The sequence below is a fragment of the Epinephelus lanceolatus genome, chromosome 15 (assembly GCF_041903045.1).
Source record: "Epinephelus lanceolatus isolate andai-2023 chromosome 15, ASM4190304v1, whole genome shotgun sequence".
Taxonomy (NCBI): Eukaryota; Metazoa; Chordata; class Actinopteri; order Perciformes; family Serranidae; genus Epinephelus; species Epinephelus lanceolatus.
Window position 1 is genome coordinate 41,791,328 of NC_135748.1, and position 15,947 is coordinate 41,807,274.

At 40.6% G+C, this 15,947-nt stretch overlaps 1 protein-coding gene across 2 annotated transcripts; it reads left to right on the forward strand.

The window, feature by feature from the left end:
* Nucleotides 1–212: 212 nt before the first annotated feature.
* On the forward strand, nucleotides 213–14,620 carry manba (mannosidase, beta A, lysosomal). 2 transcript variants are annotated; one of them, XM_033643587.2, is made up of 17 exons: nucleotides 213–587; nucleotides 2,076–2,170; nucleotides 2,255–2,360; nucleotides 2,444–2,617; nucleotides 3,642–3,765; nucleotides 4,328–4,497; nucleotides 5,894–6,004; nucleotides 6,909–7,060; nucleotides 7,286–7,403; nucleotides 9,818–9,904; nucleotides 10,127–10,294; nucleotides 10,410–10,628; nucleotides 10,763–10,927; nucleotides 11,013–11,157; nucleotides 11,318–11,460; nucleotides 13,039–13,299; nucleotides 13,479–14,620. In XM_033643587.2, the coding sequence occupies exons 1-17, from the start codon at nucleotides 366–368 to the stop codon at nucleotides 13,701–13,703; spliced, it is 2,685 nt and encodes an 894-aa protein (XP_033499478.2). In that variant the 5' UTR covers nucleotides 213–365; the 3' UTR covers nucleotides 13,704–14,620. The 2 variants fall into 2 exon arrangements, with proteins under 2 accessions (XP_033499478.2, XP_078031490.1); XM_078175364.1 differs by lacking the exon at nucleotides 213–587 and adding an exon at nucleotides 1,060–1,173.
* The last annotated feature ends 1,327 nt before the right edge of the window (nucleotides 14,621–15,947 follow it).

Genomic DNA, 15,947 nt, shown 5'->3' on the forward strand with positions numbered 1-15,947 from the left:
GCGCCTGCGGGGAGAGGCTGTATCCGGTAGCATGTTAAAATGTGTTTTAGTGAATAAAATACTTTTATTTAACATGTAAATACATAAAGCTTGTGTCGTCAGTGATTTTAGTCAGTAAGTAAATTGTTCTATTAAAGTCCAATTTAAACGTCAACCATAAACCGTTTCATGGCTCCCCCCCTTGGCGTTGGGTCATCTGTACCCTCTGACCCCCTCTGACGGCCGCTCAGCAGACAGCACGTCAAAATGGCGGACCTACTATTGACTGTTTTCGGATACAACTCGTGACAGAACTCTAAAAGTTTATAACTCCTAAAGTTTATTCACGCTTTTTTAACGACAGAAACACCAACAAGCTAGCCGCTATGACTCTGTGCGGAAACTGTGTCTTTGTTGTTTTGTTGTGTTTGTGTTTCGGAGTTTTATCCATGTTTACCTCAGTTCATGGATCATTTCATGTCTCTGCGTCAGTCAGTCTTAGTCTGACCGGTAAATGGAGTCTGTGTAACGATAACGGTTCGGTGTGTCTGCCGGCGGAGGTTCCTGGATGTGTTCATTCAGCTCTGCAGCGACAGGGATTCATACAGGTGGGTGTGTACATGAAGGATACACCTACACCTGGTGTATGTGGTCACAGTCTCCTGTCACATTTTCACCTCAGTGAAGGAACATGCTAAAGAACATTTAAGTAATGAAGTACTTGAGTATTTCCGTGTATTATTACTGTGTACTGTAGTACATTCAGTGGTGGAGGAAGTGCTCAGATCTGCGACTGAAGTGAAAGTAGCAGTAGGGGAGACTGGGGCAAACTGTGACACTCTCTTTGTTGTTCTTATAATGTCATTACTCAAAAACATCTTGAGTTATTTGGATATATTTTTTTTTTATGTCAGTAACTTGTATCTTTGTTCTACTTGTTAATAGACATCAATTGCTTTTACATGCAGTACACTACCCTTGGGACCAACAATAACCCTCCAGACATGGTACCTAGACTCTAGGTTTTCCTCTGCAAACCATACTGCTTGGTGGAAATGGGCCTTTGAGTTACTCGGTACGTTTCCAGTCACAGTGAAGTGGAGCTACAGTTCCAGCTGGATGAGGACATTTAACTGGCCTACTGTCCTTGTTCCAGTATACAAGCACGGGAGGGGAATCCATTTATTGAGCCAAGTATGTGCGACTCCTCTACGATAGGTGGAGATATGCCCCCTTTCAGCTTGTTAGTATTGGACCTTTTTCCTGTTGACCTATTACGTCACAGACCAAACAATGGACAAACAAGTTAGCTACGGTTAGCTAGCAGCTAACTGGTACCATGGTGGACAACTTTACAGCTCTGTACATTTGGTCCGTCCAAAAAGTCACGGCTCTGGATGTAGATTTCTCCAAAACATAGTTTATGAGGTCACAGTGATCTTGACCTTTGACCACTAATTCTGATCAGTTCATCGTTGAGTCCAAGTGGATGTTTGTGCCAAATTTGAAGAAATTCCTTCAAAGTCTTCTTAAATACTGTGTTCATAAGAATGAAACAGACAAGGTCACAGTGACCTTGGCCTTCCGTCCTTGACCACCAAATTCTAATCAGTTGATCCTTGACTCGACGTCTTGAACCTGCCGCAGGACGGGAGCTTCCCCTGAAATCTGACCTGTTGCTGCTCTGCCTCAGTGTTCCCTTCACTTGCAGGATAATTCATCAGGATGAGCCGAGCAATTTTTTATTGACAGTATATTAAAATTTTATCATTTTAGGGCTGGCAAAACAGATAGATCTTCATTTTGGAAACACAATTAAAAGACAATGTAATTAAGCAATTGATAAGTGAAAAGGAAAAACAAAAATAATTTTTCTTTTTTCAAATTTTGGATTGTGTGGTCAAAATTTTCTTGGATGTGGTGGGGACAACCTCAGTTGTTCTCACATCCTGCTACAGCCTGACTTTTGGCATGAAAATTTTAAAACATGCTGTTGCTAAAAGCCCATACTAAACTTTAACTTATTTTTACAGTCATAAACAGGGAACGGAATTATATTAAATTAAAAAAAAAATCATTTTTAATGTTTCTTTCAGGACCCATATTTCAGGTTCAACGATGTGTCTTATAGCTGGATCTCTTTTGACAACTGGACGTACAAGACCACGTTCACTGTCTCGACCCAGCTGAGGTCAGTTTAATGACTTTATTTTTATTTCTAAATCATTTCCTGTGTCTTGCTCCTGTCTCAGCTGTGTGTTCTCTGCACCAACAGGACCAAACAGAAGGTGCTGCTCGTCTTCGATGGTGTCGACACTGTAGCATCAGTTTGGCTCAATGGAGTCGTCATCGGGAAGACGGACAACATGTTTCGTACTTATGTATGTTCACTGAAATATAAGCTGTTCGGGATTCACTGTACACCTTTTCTTCATTTGTTTGCTTTCTTGTTTTTGGTGCGCAGGACTTCTCAGTCAGAGACTTGCTGAAGGACGGGGACAATGTGCTGAAAGTGAACTTTATGTCTCCAGTTGTTTATGCGTCTGAGCGGAGGAAAGCTCACTCTGCCTACAGAGTTCCTCCCGAGTGTCCTCCAGATGTCCAGAAGGGCGAGTGTCATGTCAATTTCATCAGGAAAGTGAGTACAACCTGAAACATTTTATCCAACAGACCACTTGAAGTGATATAATTGGACTGCAAAATGACCATTTGTAGTCAGTTAGTCCCCACTTGTCACCTTTAATTCATGAAGAAAACTTTGTTTTTCTCACATGCTGCCACGGTGAATGAAGAATCCAAAAAAGGCGACCCTTCCTCATGAATTGAAGCAAACAGGGACAGCATTACTAACAATAGCTAAAACAACAGCTAAATAAAGTATATATGTTGTATAGTCCATGTCTCATTTATCTAGTCGTTTGCTCAGTACTTCCATAAACACGTGCATTTTCACTAAAAGATTACAATTTAAAGACATCAATACAAAGAAGCCCGCCTGACCACACTGATCAGGCGGAAATGTTTTATATTACTCAGTTTTCTGTCCAGTTTTCAGCGTAACTCGCAGTGAGTAGTCGATAAACAAATTAATTTTGCATTTCTTTAAAAGCCTGTTTTAAAACATATAACGTAGGGAAGAGGATTATTTTGATACTTGAAATAAAGATGATTTCCGTCTGATTTAAAAGGTGATTTTATGGTAAATTTAAAGACAAAGAGTTTAATGTAAAGCCAGTAAATCATTATAGTGAATGAATATTAGAATCTTAATAGATATATGGAAATAAAAATGTGTTAACATTTTATTCAATCAAAGCTTTACATTTTATTCAGAGCACGATAAAAAACCTTACAGGTGAAATGTCCTTTTTATTAATTTTTGGACATCCACCTTCAGTTTAGGCTCCTGTTTAATAATGATGCAATTTTTTTTTCCAGCTGATTTTCATTGTGCAGAATTTCTTTTTAAAATGTGTGTTTATTCTTAAACCTGCACTAAAGGCTGACTGTAAGAGCCACAATGTGAGAATATAATATGTTAATTTAAATATCATGCAGAATTTTTCCTCATTTTATGATGTTTACATTTTAATAAACAAATTTGAAAGGCATCACACCTTTGCACATTTTAACAGTAATTCATTTTCTGTGTTTCTGTGAAGGAGCAAAGCTCTTTCAGTTGGGACTGGGGACCTTCGTTCCCCACGATGGGACTGTGGAAGGGAGTACGACTGGAGGCGTTTGATGTCCTGCAGCTCACCCACGTTTCCTCTGTTCCTCTTCACGGTACATCTCATCTTCATTAGACATTTTGTTTGGGACAGAAAATATGGAGTAATGCTGAATATAAACAAAGATGCTTTGAGGCACAAACAGAATTTTCAAATAATGGGAGGGGCTCTTATCTGAAAGTCTTAAACCCTTAAATCATTCATCTGTTGCATAAGAGCCTCTGTTATTTAGCCCACCGTCACTGATATAAACAGAGTAGACGAACAGAAACATCTGACAGTATAATGCTAAACAGTTAAACAGCACCACAGACTGCAGCCGCCAAAATGACCATGAAGTTTAATTAACACCCTCTGAAATAGCTTTAAAAAAACACTTTTTAACCTTCATGGATTACTTTTATCAAGACTGTTGTATTAGACTTCATTAGGTGTTCCTAATAAACGGACAGCTGGGTGTAGATGGGAATTTTCTTTCTAAATCAAATACAAATATTTTCTCCTACAGTCGTATCTTTCCATTTTCTTTTCTACTAAGATTACTTTGTTTTACCCATTGTGGAATAATTAAAGTGTTTTTCTGTCTTATTTATAGTCTGTATAATCTGTTTGCATAGATTCCAGCCTGTCTCAGTGGAGGGTCCAGGTTGAGCTCCTTGTTGATGCGGTTCAGACGACGAATGGCCAGATCACACTCTCCATACCTGAGCTGGACTCAGAGCAGAGCTTCTACACACAGTTTCTCCCGGGACAGACCAAGAACAGCTTCACCTTACACCTCAACACGGTACTTAATACAGTCCAAACAAACTGTTTCACAGCCAACAAATATCTTTCCTTCTTCAGTAAATATCAGTGTGTGGTAAATATGGAGGAGAAGTTGATCATGTTAGTGCAGAGCTGTCAGAGCGTCACATCTGTCCCACAGACGATAGGCCTACACACTTATAAACAGCTCCTGGAGGAAGATCAGCTCTGCACTCAGGATGTCTGGTAAAGCGGCTATATGCTTATTAATGTTGCTTAGCAACCTCAGACACAACCTGCCGCTGCGCTCTTGAAGGCTGGCACAGAAAAGGCACCAAAGTCGCGCCCAACCACTGACCTCGTGTTTTTTAGGCGGTTAAATACGTTGTTTGTGTACGGGCCCAAAAAGGGTTTATGAAAACACATAGCACATCCAGACAGGACACATTTAAGCAATATGCTGTTGTACTGAATATCACCACGGCTGTGTTTCTGTCATAGGCACGAGGCTGCAGGCTGAGTTCTGGAGATAATCACAGGTCTGCTGATATTCAGTCCGACAGCACAACCTTGAGTGTGATATTACTTTTATACAACAGTTCCACAAGTGAGATTTACAATGAAGAATTCAGGCTTTGTTCCGTCCATTCATCCTTTTCTCATGACCATTCATAATTTAACTCAAATGTTATTTGTAGAAATATGTTCCTCTTTGTGTTGCAAAGTTCGTCACAACGACCCTTTAATGTTGGCTAATTAACAGTTAACCTAATTAACGTCTCAGAACAGCTGTAAAGCGGAGTGATTCATGTATAGTTAAAAGTCCCAGTGCTGTTATACTGTATATCAACACTCGTGGAATCCCTCCTGTCCAGTCAGATTGCTTCGATGGAACTAACTGTTGTATAATCCTGTACATATCGATCTAGAATAAGGACCACAATAGCCAGAACATTCATTCTTTTTGTAGCAGAATTATGCTGTGTCATTGCTCTTAATGATGTCATTGATCTACATCATGTGTGGTGGAAAACTGTGAGGCACCAGAGGAATGAATGATGATTCCATCACAAAGCCTTTTCACTTGGCTCAAAAAATGTAGCATATCTCAAAAACGAAATAATGTACACAGCTTAAATACTTTATGGAGTAAAGAAAATTGGTCCCAGTATTGACCCCTGAGGAACTCCACAACTTACTAAAGAGTTAGGGGGATGGCTGTGGCAGATTTTGCCACTTTAGCATTGGATTGCTTTGCCGTGGTGAGAGGACAGTGGGGTTTGTTTGAACTGCACAGTTTAACTAGAAGAAGATTTCTCTTCATACACTTAAGTGCTCAAACTTTCAAACATTTGTGTCTGAAGTAAGTTGAGTAGTAGAAAATCACCTCTTGAACATTTGTGCAGACTTCTGAGATCTTTCTCTTCTTGTTCCAGAGTAACCAGGTGAAGCTGTGGTGGCCCAACGGACACGGTGACCAACCTTTTTACCAACTCACTGTCAGAGGCTTACAGGATGGATTTGTGATCCTGAACACATCGTCTAAGGTCAGAGTTCACCTACATTCTCCTCATATGTTATTTAGGTATTTACATGATGTATTCACCCAGGACATTATACTGTGAGATATGTGCAGCAGTGAAATGGGCTTAAATAAGCAGTGTGTAGGATTTAGTGGCATCTAGTGGTGAGAACTGCAGATTGTAACCAACTGAAACATTTGCTGCGTGTCAAGTGTGACCTCCTGGTCAGAATTCCTTCAGTGTTCTTTGTTCCGGAGGTTTTTACCAGGAGCTGAATTATTCACAGAGGTCTCTTCCTCTCCGAAACAAACAGACCAGCTAATTAAATTATTATTATCATATATTATTATTATCATTAAAACATGACGGATGATATGAGCAAGATTGAGCTACTTTTCCTTTTCTAGCTGCTCAGTTTGACATCCAGCAGGAGATTAGATTATACCCATGATACTGAGAAAGTCAGGATTAATTATTGATTTATACAGCAAAAACTGTTGCACATGAGGACAAAGATTAATTTGTGAATTTCTCACAAATGTAGATCACAAGGTGAGTTTGTAACAGTGATACAAAGAGCAGCGTCGTTTATGTTCAGTTTGAAGTTCTGGGGTTGTTGTGGAGACTTCTCCCTCAGCATGATTTACTTGTTTGGTGAATCTGTGGTTGCAAATTTTAAAACTGCCTTTACAGAGCAATAAGATATAAAACATAATGAAGAATACAGATTTACAATAAAAGGGGCATATATGTGTCTTTTTTCTACTTAAAGACATAAAACACAAGCTGAAAATCCTGTAGTTAAGATTTTCACACCTGTTGCTCTTTATTAAAATTGTGCATCACTGTTGAGAGCAGTCTCTGAAACTGAAACCACAGAAGTCAGTGCTTTAAAGTTTTAGTGTTTTGATGAAAGTGTCTCCTGCAGGTTTATTTTCGGACGGTAGAACTTGTCCAGGAGCCAATCGTTGGGTCTCCAGGCCTGAGCTTTTATTTCCGCATCAATGGGAAACCAATTTTCCTCAAAGGCTCCAACTGGATCCCAGCACACTCCTTCCAGGACCAGGTCACCCCTGCTGTGTGAGTTCAGTTTGAAAAGCTGACTTTGATTTGATTAGTTTGAGCCCAGCCTAGTGAGAAGAATATTAATCACTGATTATAATGATATTCTCAGAGACACAGTTTGTCTCCTCTGTGTCTTTGTACAGATTTGTTTCTGACTTCACAGGACAGGTTGTGTTTAAACTTCTGATTGTGTTTCTGTTATGAATACATTATTACTGATGCTGTCTGTTTGTCCTGCAGCTTGAGGAACTTGTTGCAGTCAGCCGTGGACGCGAGCATGAACGCTCTCAGGGTCTGGGGAGGAGGAGTGTACGAGCAGGATCTGTTCTACAGCATCTGTGATGAGATGGGAATCATGGTAACGACTGTCATCATCCTGTATCAGTATTACATTACTTATAAGTAATGTAATACTGATACAGGATTACATTACTTATAACTATTACTGCCACCACAAATGTAAATAATAATATCACAAAGTCAACAAGAATCTTTCTGAGACATCTCACAATCTTCGGACAGGTACTTACAGGTGTTGCCTGCAGAATTCTAACAAAAATAAACCTGTAATCATTTATTTTTGGAGATTAGCTTTAAACAGGAGACAATCATCAGCATAAAAAGAGATCAAAAGCACATGGAGGGACCTGAAGGCCAAGGGAAGCCCACAAACACATCATTTTTAAATCAGGAAGGTCACTGAGGCTTATGGGAAATGTAGTCTTAACACCGAACGGAGAACAAGGTTATGGGTCTTCTGATTCATTTTATGATGGTAAATGTGCGAAAACACATCTTTGGCACTCTATTCCACATCCATCCATTTTCATCCTCTTATCTGAGGCCGGGCCACAGGGTCTGAGCACTGTACTCCAGACGTCCCTCTCCCCTGTGACGCTTTCCAGCTCCTCCTGGGAGATCCAGAGGCGTTCCCAGGCCAGATAAGATATGTAATCCCTCTGGAATTCTGCCCCGGGGCCTCCTACCAGTTGGATGTGCCTGGAAAATCTCTGATCCTGATCAGATGCTTAACCGCCTTAACTGACCCCTTTGGACGTGAAGGAGCAGCGGCTCTACTCTGAGCTCCCTCCAGATGTCTGACTCCTCCCCCTAACTCTAAAGTGTAACACACACCGCCGCCGTACGCCGCGCGTCAAAACGCCCGCCTCCATTATATTCTATGAACCAACCCACACTGGCGCTAGCCGATGCGCCGCTCTGCTTCAGCCCGCTGCTCTATTTCCAGCACGGCCGGTGCTCATGGTGGCGCTGCGAGAAAAGCCTTTTATGTACGTCTCGTCTCGTAGGATCAACTCCGGTTGTTTAAAATTTTTAATAAGACGACTTTGATAAGAAACTCACCCGTGAAATTCAAGTTGTTGTTGCCTCAAAGTTTTTCCTCTTCTTCTTCTGTTACTAGCAGTTGGCAACTGTTGGCAACTAGTATAGGTACAGCCACCTAGAGGGCTGGGGTGGGAAATACATGTTGACGGTGCCGCTGTGCGCCGCTGCGCACCGCTGCCAGTGTGTGTTGGGGGGCGGCCCTTGACGGCCACAGCGCCGCGTCGGCGGCGGTGTGTGTTGCACTTAAGGCTGAGCCCAGACACCCTACAGAGGAAACTTATGTCAGCCGCTTGTATCCACGATCTAATTTGTTCGGTCACTACCCAGAGCTCATGACCATAGGTGAGGGTTGAAACATAGACGGATTGGTAATTTGAAAGCTTCACCTTCTGGTTTAGCTTCCTCTTCACCACTACAGTCTGGTGCAGCACCGACATCACTGTGGACACCGTGCCAAACCGCCATTCCATTTCACGCTCCATTCTATTCTAACTAATACTTGAACTCCTTCACTTGGATGTGCTGGGAAGACCTCTTACAGGAGGTGCCCAGGAGGATCCTGATCAGATGCACAAAACACCTCAACTGACTTATTTCGGGACCAGATCCACCTATAGACTGTATAGAAAATGTACATAGCTACTGTGGCATCACCTATTGGTTTTGGGACTCCTGTTTTGAAGCCTTGATTTCGGCATTTCGTCTGTTGCCGTTTTGGATTTTTGGTGCCAGAAGTGATCGTTGTTGGATGAGAGGGTTTAGCTGTGGTGTAATGTTGGTCATTTTGAAAGAAAGACCAAACCCACGTAGGTTTGAAGGCATGTTTTCTTAAAAAATCTGCAGTAAAATAAATACAAACTACAACCATTTAAATTTGTATGTCCCTCCCCTGAGCCAAAATAAAAAACGTAAGCCCCTTCTTAGTGCTTAAGAAAATTATTTGACATGCCTCCCCCTTTTGCCTCTCCCCTCCCTTATAAATAATGAACAGTCCTTAAGACTTTAAGATCATTTCTAAGTAATTGTTTAGAGTCCCTGATGCTGAAGCGGTCTGCTATTTTCTCTAAATCATCTTTATGGCAGCTGTCAGTTTGGCTGAGAGAAGGGTTGACCTAAAGTCCTCAAAATCAAACAGCAACATGTCCAATTACACGTCCAATCAATTTTTTCTATAACATGATTTCTGTCCTTTATTATATATCTATATCTGAGTCAGATATTTTAAGACTGACACAAAAATAAGCATAAATCAGGAAGATGTCGTCTCAGTTTTCACTCTGAAGCTTCACTGTTCCATAACATTACTGAAGTGGGACTGTTTGAGGACAGATGAATATATTTCTGTTTGATTTTTGACGCTGTGTGACACGTCTGTGACTCATGAACATATTGTAGAACAGATGGACACTCAGAGATTTGTGTCTTTAGATTTGGCAGGACTTCATGTTTGCCTGTGCCATGTATCCCACTGAGGATGACTTCATTCAGTCAGTCAGCGAAGAGGTCGTCCAACAGGTGAGCAGCGTATTTATTTAAATGGTACTTTACATTTATAGCTTTTATCCATAGTATACTACATTTTATATCATCTGCTGTGACTGTGCAAGTTAACAGCAGTTTTAAAATACCAACAAAAGTAACAAGAAGCGCAGCATTTCAGGCTGGTTCAGAACATCCCCGAAGGTTGTTGTTGTGTCCTGTACTCACGGTAAATGTACTCTTGCTATAACTCGTCAGGTCCAGCGCCTCAAGTCTCATCCTTCCATCATAATTTGGAGTGGGAACAATGAAAACGAAGCTGCTCTGGCGACAGACTGGTTCAACATCCCAGTTTCCCAGAGGCCAATTTACCTGAAGGACTACGTGACTCTGTATGTCAACAACATACGGCGGATAGTTCAACAGGTGAGAGTCAAGTCACAGGTCATTGTTCCCATTATTGATCCTGAGATATAAAAACAGAGGAAGCAGGGTCCAGGTTGTTATTCTTTAAGAAATGAGCGTCTAACATCTGCTTCAGGAGGACCAGAGTCGCCCGTTCCTCGTCTCCAGTCCGACAAACGGAGCTAAATCGGAGCAGGAGAGCTGGGTGGCAGCGAATCCCTACGACCCTCACTATGGAGACACACACTTCTACAGCTACACCCTGGACTGCTGGGACTGGAGGACTTTCCCTCGGACACGTTTCGCCTCTGAATACGGTTTCCAGTCCTGGCCTTCATTCTCCACTCTGCAGCCGGTGACTCATTAAACCCTTCTGTCATGTTTTGTTTTTATGCAGGATTTTATCAGCAGTTTGTGTCAAAATTTGAGGCACGCTCTTCAAGAAAAAGAAAGTTATGAATGTATAAAGTTTCGTCTGTTTTGTTTCAGGTTTCCATAAAAGAAGACTGGAGCTACAACAGTAACTTCTCCTCCCATCGTCAGCACCACCAGGATGGAAACGAGCAGATGTTGCAGCAGGCTGCGTTACACTTCCACCTGCCGAACTCCACAGATCCTCTGAAGAGATTTACAGACACTCTCTACATCACTCAGGTCAGACACACGAGCTGATGACCTTCCTCCTGTACACTCATCATCGTCACACACTGTTATACACAGCCTCATGTTTCATGTCCAGGTCATGCAGGCTGAGTGTGTGAAGGCTCAGACAGAGTTCTATCGGCGAAGTCAGAGTGAGATCATTGAGGGCAAAGGTCACACGATGGGCGCCCTGTACTGGCAGCTCAACGATATTTGGCAGGCGCCCTCGTGGTCGTCTATCGGTGAGTGAACGTCAGATCAGCATCTTGGAGCATCTTTACAGTGTAGTGTTAAGACTTTTTCTCTTCAGTAAAGGATCTGCTGTCGGGGTTAAAGGTCACTGTTGTTAAATAATCATACATCATTTCCTCTGTGTGTGTGTGTGTGTGTGTGTGTGTGCAGAGTTTGGTGGGAAGTGGAAAATGCTACATTATTTTGCACAGAACTTTTTCTCTGCCGTGTTGCCAGTCGGCTTCAAGGATGACGACATGCTGTTCATCTACGCCGTCTCAGACCTGAGTTACAACCTGACGCTCAGAGCTGTGGTGAGTTTTCACTGGTGAACTGTGTCTTTATATCACATTTATTCTGCTGGTAAGTTTTGTCTAATCAGAATACAGTAGGTGGATTCAAACTCCACTGGAACAAGAGATGTTATTATAAAAAAAATTAAGCGATCTCTCTCAAATATATTCAGTGAGACAACATAAGTACAGTTTCTACATAATGCTGCACAGGCAATAAACTACAATTTAAAAAACAACAATATTGTGTAGTCATAGAAAACAGCATTACAAAACAGATGTCTAATTAATCATAATTTAATTATTTTTTTGCCAGTTACAAATAATCAAATATCTTTTTCATTCATAACTTTTCTCGTTTCCTCTCCGTGTAGTTTTTCTAACTTCACTGTGTAAGATTTAACTGCAGAATTTAATTAAAATAAAAACAGAAAAACAATTCCACAGTGCATGGCATGCGCTAACATTTGAACATATTGAACACATTGAATATGTTTTTTAGAGCATTACTAATTATTTTTGGATTTAAGATAGGAATATGTGATGCTAATTTAAACACTCATTTAAGCTTAAATGAGACTGATGACATCATGTTGATTTCAAATTCACATCCTGGACACAGAATCAAAATCCTACCACGACATGTGTTTTAAGAGAGAGATGTTTGTAGTATTTATAGATCACTTTATTCACTTAAGTAAATCATTTTTATGTTCTTTTTCTTTTTTTAATTTGTTTATTATTATTTCTTTTTGTCTTTTTAAATATTTTTTGAAAAACTATTATTTTATTTTATTTATTTATTTTATGTTGGACTGAGGGGTTTGGGATGAGGGGCAATTTTTTTTTATATATATATATATATATATATATATATATATATATATATATATCTTATATTATTTATTAATTAATGATTTTTTTAACATTCATTGTATTTCATTGCACCTGTTAAATTAATTAATAATTTTTAAAAAGCCGCATTTAACTTCAGTGTTTCACTGTATGGCAAAAAAAATATAGGTGCAATGCAAGTTGTGAAACTGTAATTCCAAGTTTAGGGAGAACGTTTCTCATAAATTAAGACAAACAATAAAAAACTTAATCTACATTCATCATTATAGAATTCTAATAAAAAGAGAAATAATTCTCATTTGTCACACAATTCTCCAACGTTTGACATTTAAATTTTAAAATGCATAAACTGAAATCCACTCTTAAAACTTTATTTTATAGGAAAGGATTTATGAATATTTATTACGTTTCTGTTTGTTCCATCTCTCTCTGCTCATTTGTTTTATTTTATTTGATCTTATTTGGGGTTTTTTTTATGTCATTTTATTTTGTCTCCTGTTGTTTTTATGTTTTCATTACCTCTGTTGTTTGTATTGTATTGTTTTTTATTGTATGTATTTATCTTAAAAGCAATCTAATTTCGTAAAAAGAAAAGTGCCACATAAATAGAGTTTATTATTATTGTTATTATTATATAAAAATCGGTGTATAAATCATTTGAAAGCCTAGCCAACTGAATTTAACCATGTGGTCATGTTTGTGCCTCGGATGAGTCACAGGTGTGTTTACTGTCTTGTGGCTCAGGTGTCCGTGTACTCCTGGTCTGATCTGGATCCAGTCTGCACGCTGATGTCCGACCTGCTCCTGGTCCGCGGAGGCAGCGCTGCAACCGTTTTTAAACAGCCAGTCGCCGCCCTGCTGGCAGGATGTGGACACTGCACCCGCCTCACCTGCCTGCTCACCTTCCACCTGGAGGACAGCGCCGGCGCCCAGCAGGGTCCCACCAACCACCACTTCCTGTGCTCACCCAAAGACGCTCAGGGGCTGCAGAGACCCAACATCACAGTAAGAATGCGTGTTCACAAGGAGGTTTATTTACTTTCGGGGAGGAATTAAGGCCTTTACACACGCAAACTTCTTCAAAATTACACTTAATTAGACTAAATTAGGGACTTAAAACCTTAATTAACTTCCTGCTGATTGCATCACGTTCACGCTCATGTTCACTGTGTGTTTCCCTGCAGGCCAAAGTGCAGCAGGATCAGACCGGCTACAGCGTCACCCTCCACTCTGCCTCTGTTGCTCCTTTCATCTGGCTCGATGTGGGAAACATCCCCGGACGCTTCAGCTCCAACGGCTTCCTGATGGTTTCTAGGAACAGGACGGTCAGTTTTACCGCTTGGCGTCCGACCAGTGTTGCAGAACTCTCCAGATCCCTCACCGTCACGTCTTTAAGGGACGTATACTGACCTGAGACCAGCTGGTCTACATGTGGAGGTGGGACAACGTGCAGAGGTGATAGGTGGGAAAAGATGGAGCATAGTGTCCTGGATCTGAACAGGTCCTTTTTAAAGAGACACTATGATACAGGAGTGACCGGAGATGGAGGACTCGAGTCACATGACCTAACTCCTAGAAAGTAAATAAAGTGGCACAAGAAGAGAAGACTCAGATCTGTGCTGACAGTATCTGAGTAAATGTCTTTAGTTACATTCCACCACAGATCATCTTATTTTATCTCCAGGAGTTTGTGATGACTTGACATGTGACTTGTAGCAGGGACTCAACACGCTTGATTTTCTCCACAGTGACTTGGGACTTGCACAGGTGTGACTCACTCCCACCTCTGGGACTGACTCTTGTGGATTTTTGAGTGTGTGGAAGATATTTTTGGAGGAGAGTTAAAACTTTGTGCCAGTTTTCTAAATGTTTGCCAAAGAAAAAAGAAGAGAGCAGAGAATCCTGCGATCATATTAATGCAGCAGGTTGGTGTGAAAGTCTAATGAACAAGTGACGTTAGCCACGCCAGCAGTTTGCTCATCAGCAGGTGCCTGAGAAGTGTGTGTTTAATAACGTATGTCTGTATCACTGTGCAGACCTGCCTATTATAAAGTACCTAAATAATGTCAGGGAAATATTTTCTGATTATTCTGACAGCACATGAATGCAACAATAATCTGATCTGGGTTTGATTTTACAGATGATCGTTTTATGCACTGAAACGATTTTGCTTTTTTGCACATCTCTCAGATAATTAGCAGACTCTGATACTTGACTTCATGAATGTGTCATGTTAGAGACAGTTCTGTCCAAAATCTGTTTTATATTTGCACTAACTTTCCATAAATCACTGGAGCTTTGTTTTTAACATTAAAATGTTTATTCATTATCATTATTCTGTTGATCAGTGTTTTAAAAAATCCTCATTGCATCAAATGTGATTCAGAGTTTTAAAAAGAAATATGGAAAATATATATGTACTAAAACATTTTATTGTCATTGATCCTCAGGGGGGAAGTTTTGTTTTACAGCTGAACAAGAGACAGAGCAGATGAAGATACAAAAAGGATTAAAACTGAAAGGAAATAAAACAGATTAGAAATGCTGCAACACAAAATAAAGTTAAACGAAAGCGACATTCATAAAATAAATGCGTGAGAATGCACAATAAGTACACAGAACAACAAGCAAACCAAAATAATAAAACATTTACCTGATAGTGACGGGAAAATGTAGGATCATCCACATATTTAGAGCTCTGGATTAAAAATTTATACAACTGTGTGTCAGTGGCAACTGTAAGAACATGCAATACTTCATCCTGGAGTACTACTTTTAGTAAGGGACTGTGCGTTACTTATAAGGGAGGAGGGGGAGGCATGTCAAATAATTTTTTTAAGCACATGGGAGGGACTAATGTTCTCATTGTGGCTTAGACGAGGAGTATACAACTTTAAATGGTTTTATTTTTTATTTATTTTACTCTTGTTTTTTAAAGAACATGAAAGAAGAGTCAATCTTTGTTGGAAAGTGTGTTTTCTTTAAAAAAAACTGTAAAAACAGAAATTCAAATTTCCAACGGTCCTTGGACACATCAACATCTGGATCAAGATGATGGTCTCCTACACTCCTGTGATTCTGGACCCAAACACTGCTGATCCAGACCTCTTCCTGTCCAAAGATCTAAGCAGTGTGATACTGGGACAGAGACAGCACCCTCCAGATGTTGTCAGGTGTCCCAGGTGTTTGGCCTCGTCTATCAGAGCTCCTGAGAGCAGATCATCCAGCAGGGGGCGCTGCTGGACTCTGCCCACTGCAGGAGTGAGACGTCTTCAGCTCTCAGCTCGTCCTCTGTGGCTCTGACTGTGTCTGAAAGAGCTGCTATCTCTCTGCTCAGAGCCTCCATCTTCTCCTTCATCATCTGACTCTTCTGCTCCTCTTCCTCCCTCAGTGCAGCCATCCTGGCCTCCTCTTCCTCTTCTAGAAACTGGTGAAGCTTCTTAAACTGCTCCTTAATCTGCCTCTCTGTGCTTCGGGCCTGGACCTTCATGTGTTCTGCTGTTTGTTCAGACTTCACTTTAACTTCCTCAGAATCTTTTGACTTCATCAGAGTCTCCTGAAACTCCTTCTTGTGTTGTCGTTCAGCTTCATCGACGAGTTTGAATGTGTGGTTGGTGTGTTTCTCTGAATCTCTGCAGATGCGAGAACCTGTG

What these genes read in the sequence shown, in the direction of transcription:
- manba (XM_033643587.2), top strand. Translation starts at nt 366, where the DNA reads ATGACTCTGTGCGGAAACTGTGTCTTTGTTGTTTTGTTGTGTTTGTGT. An exon ending in ATGTCAATTTCATCAGGAAA is followed by an intron (nt 2,618 to 3,641) that starts GTGAGTACAACC and finishes GTTTCTGTGAAG; the next exon opens with GAGCAAAGCTCTTTCAGTTG. An exon ending in ACACTCTCTACATCACTCAG is followed by an intron (nt 10,928 to 11,012) that starts GTCAGACACACG and finishes TTTCATGTCCAG; the next exon opens with GTCATGCAGGCTGAGTGTGT.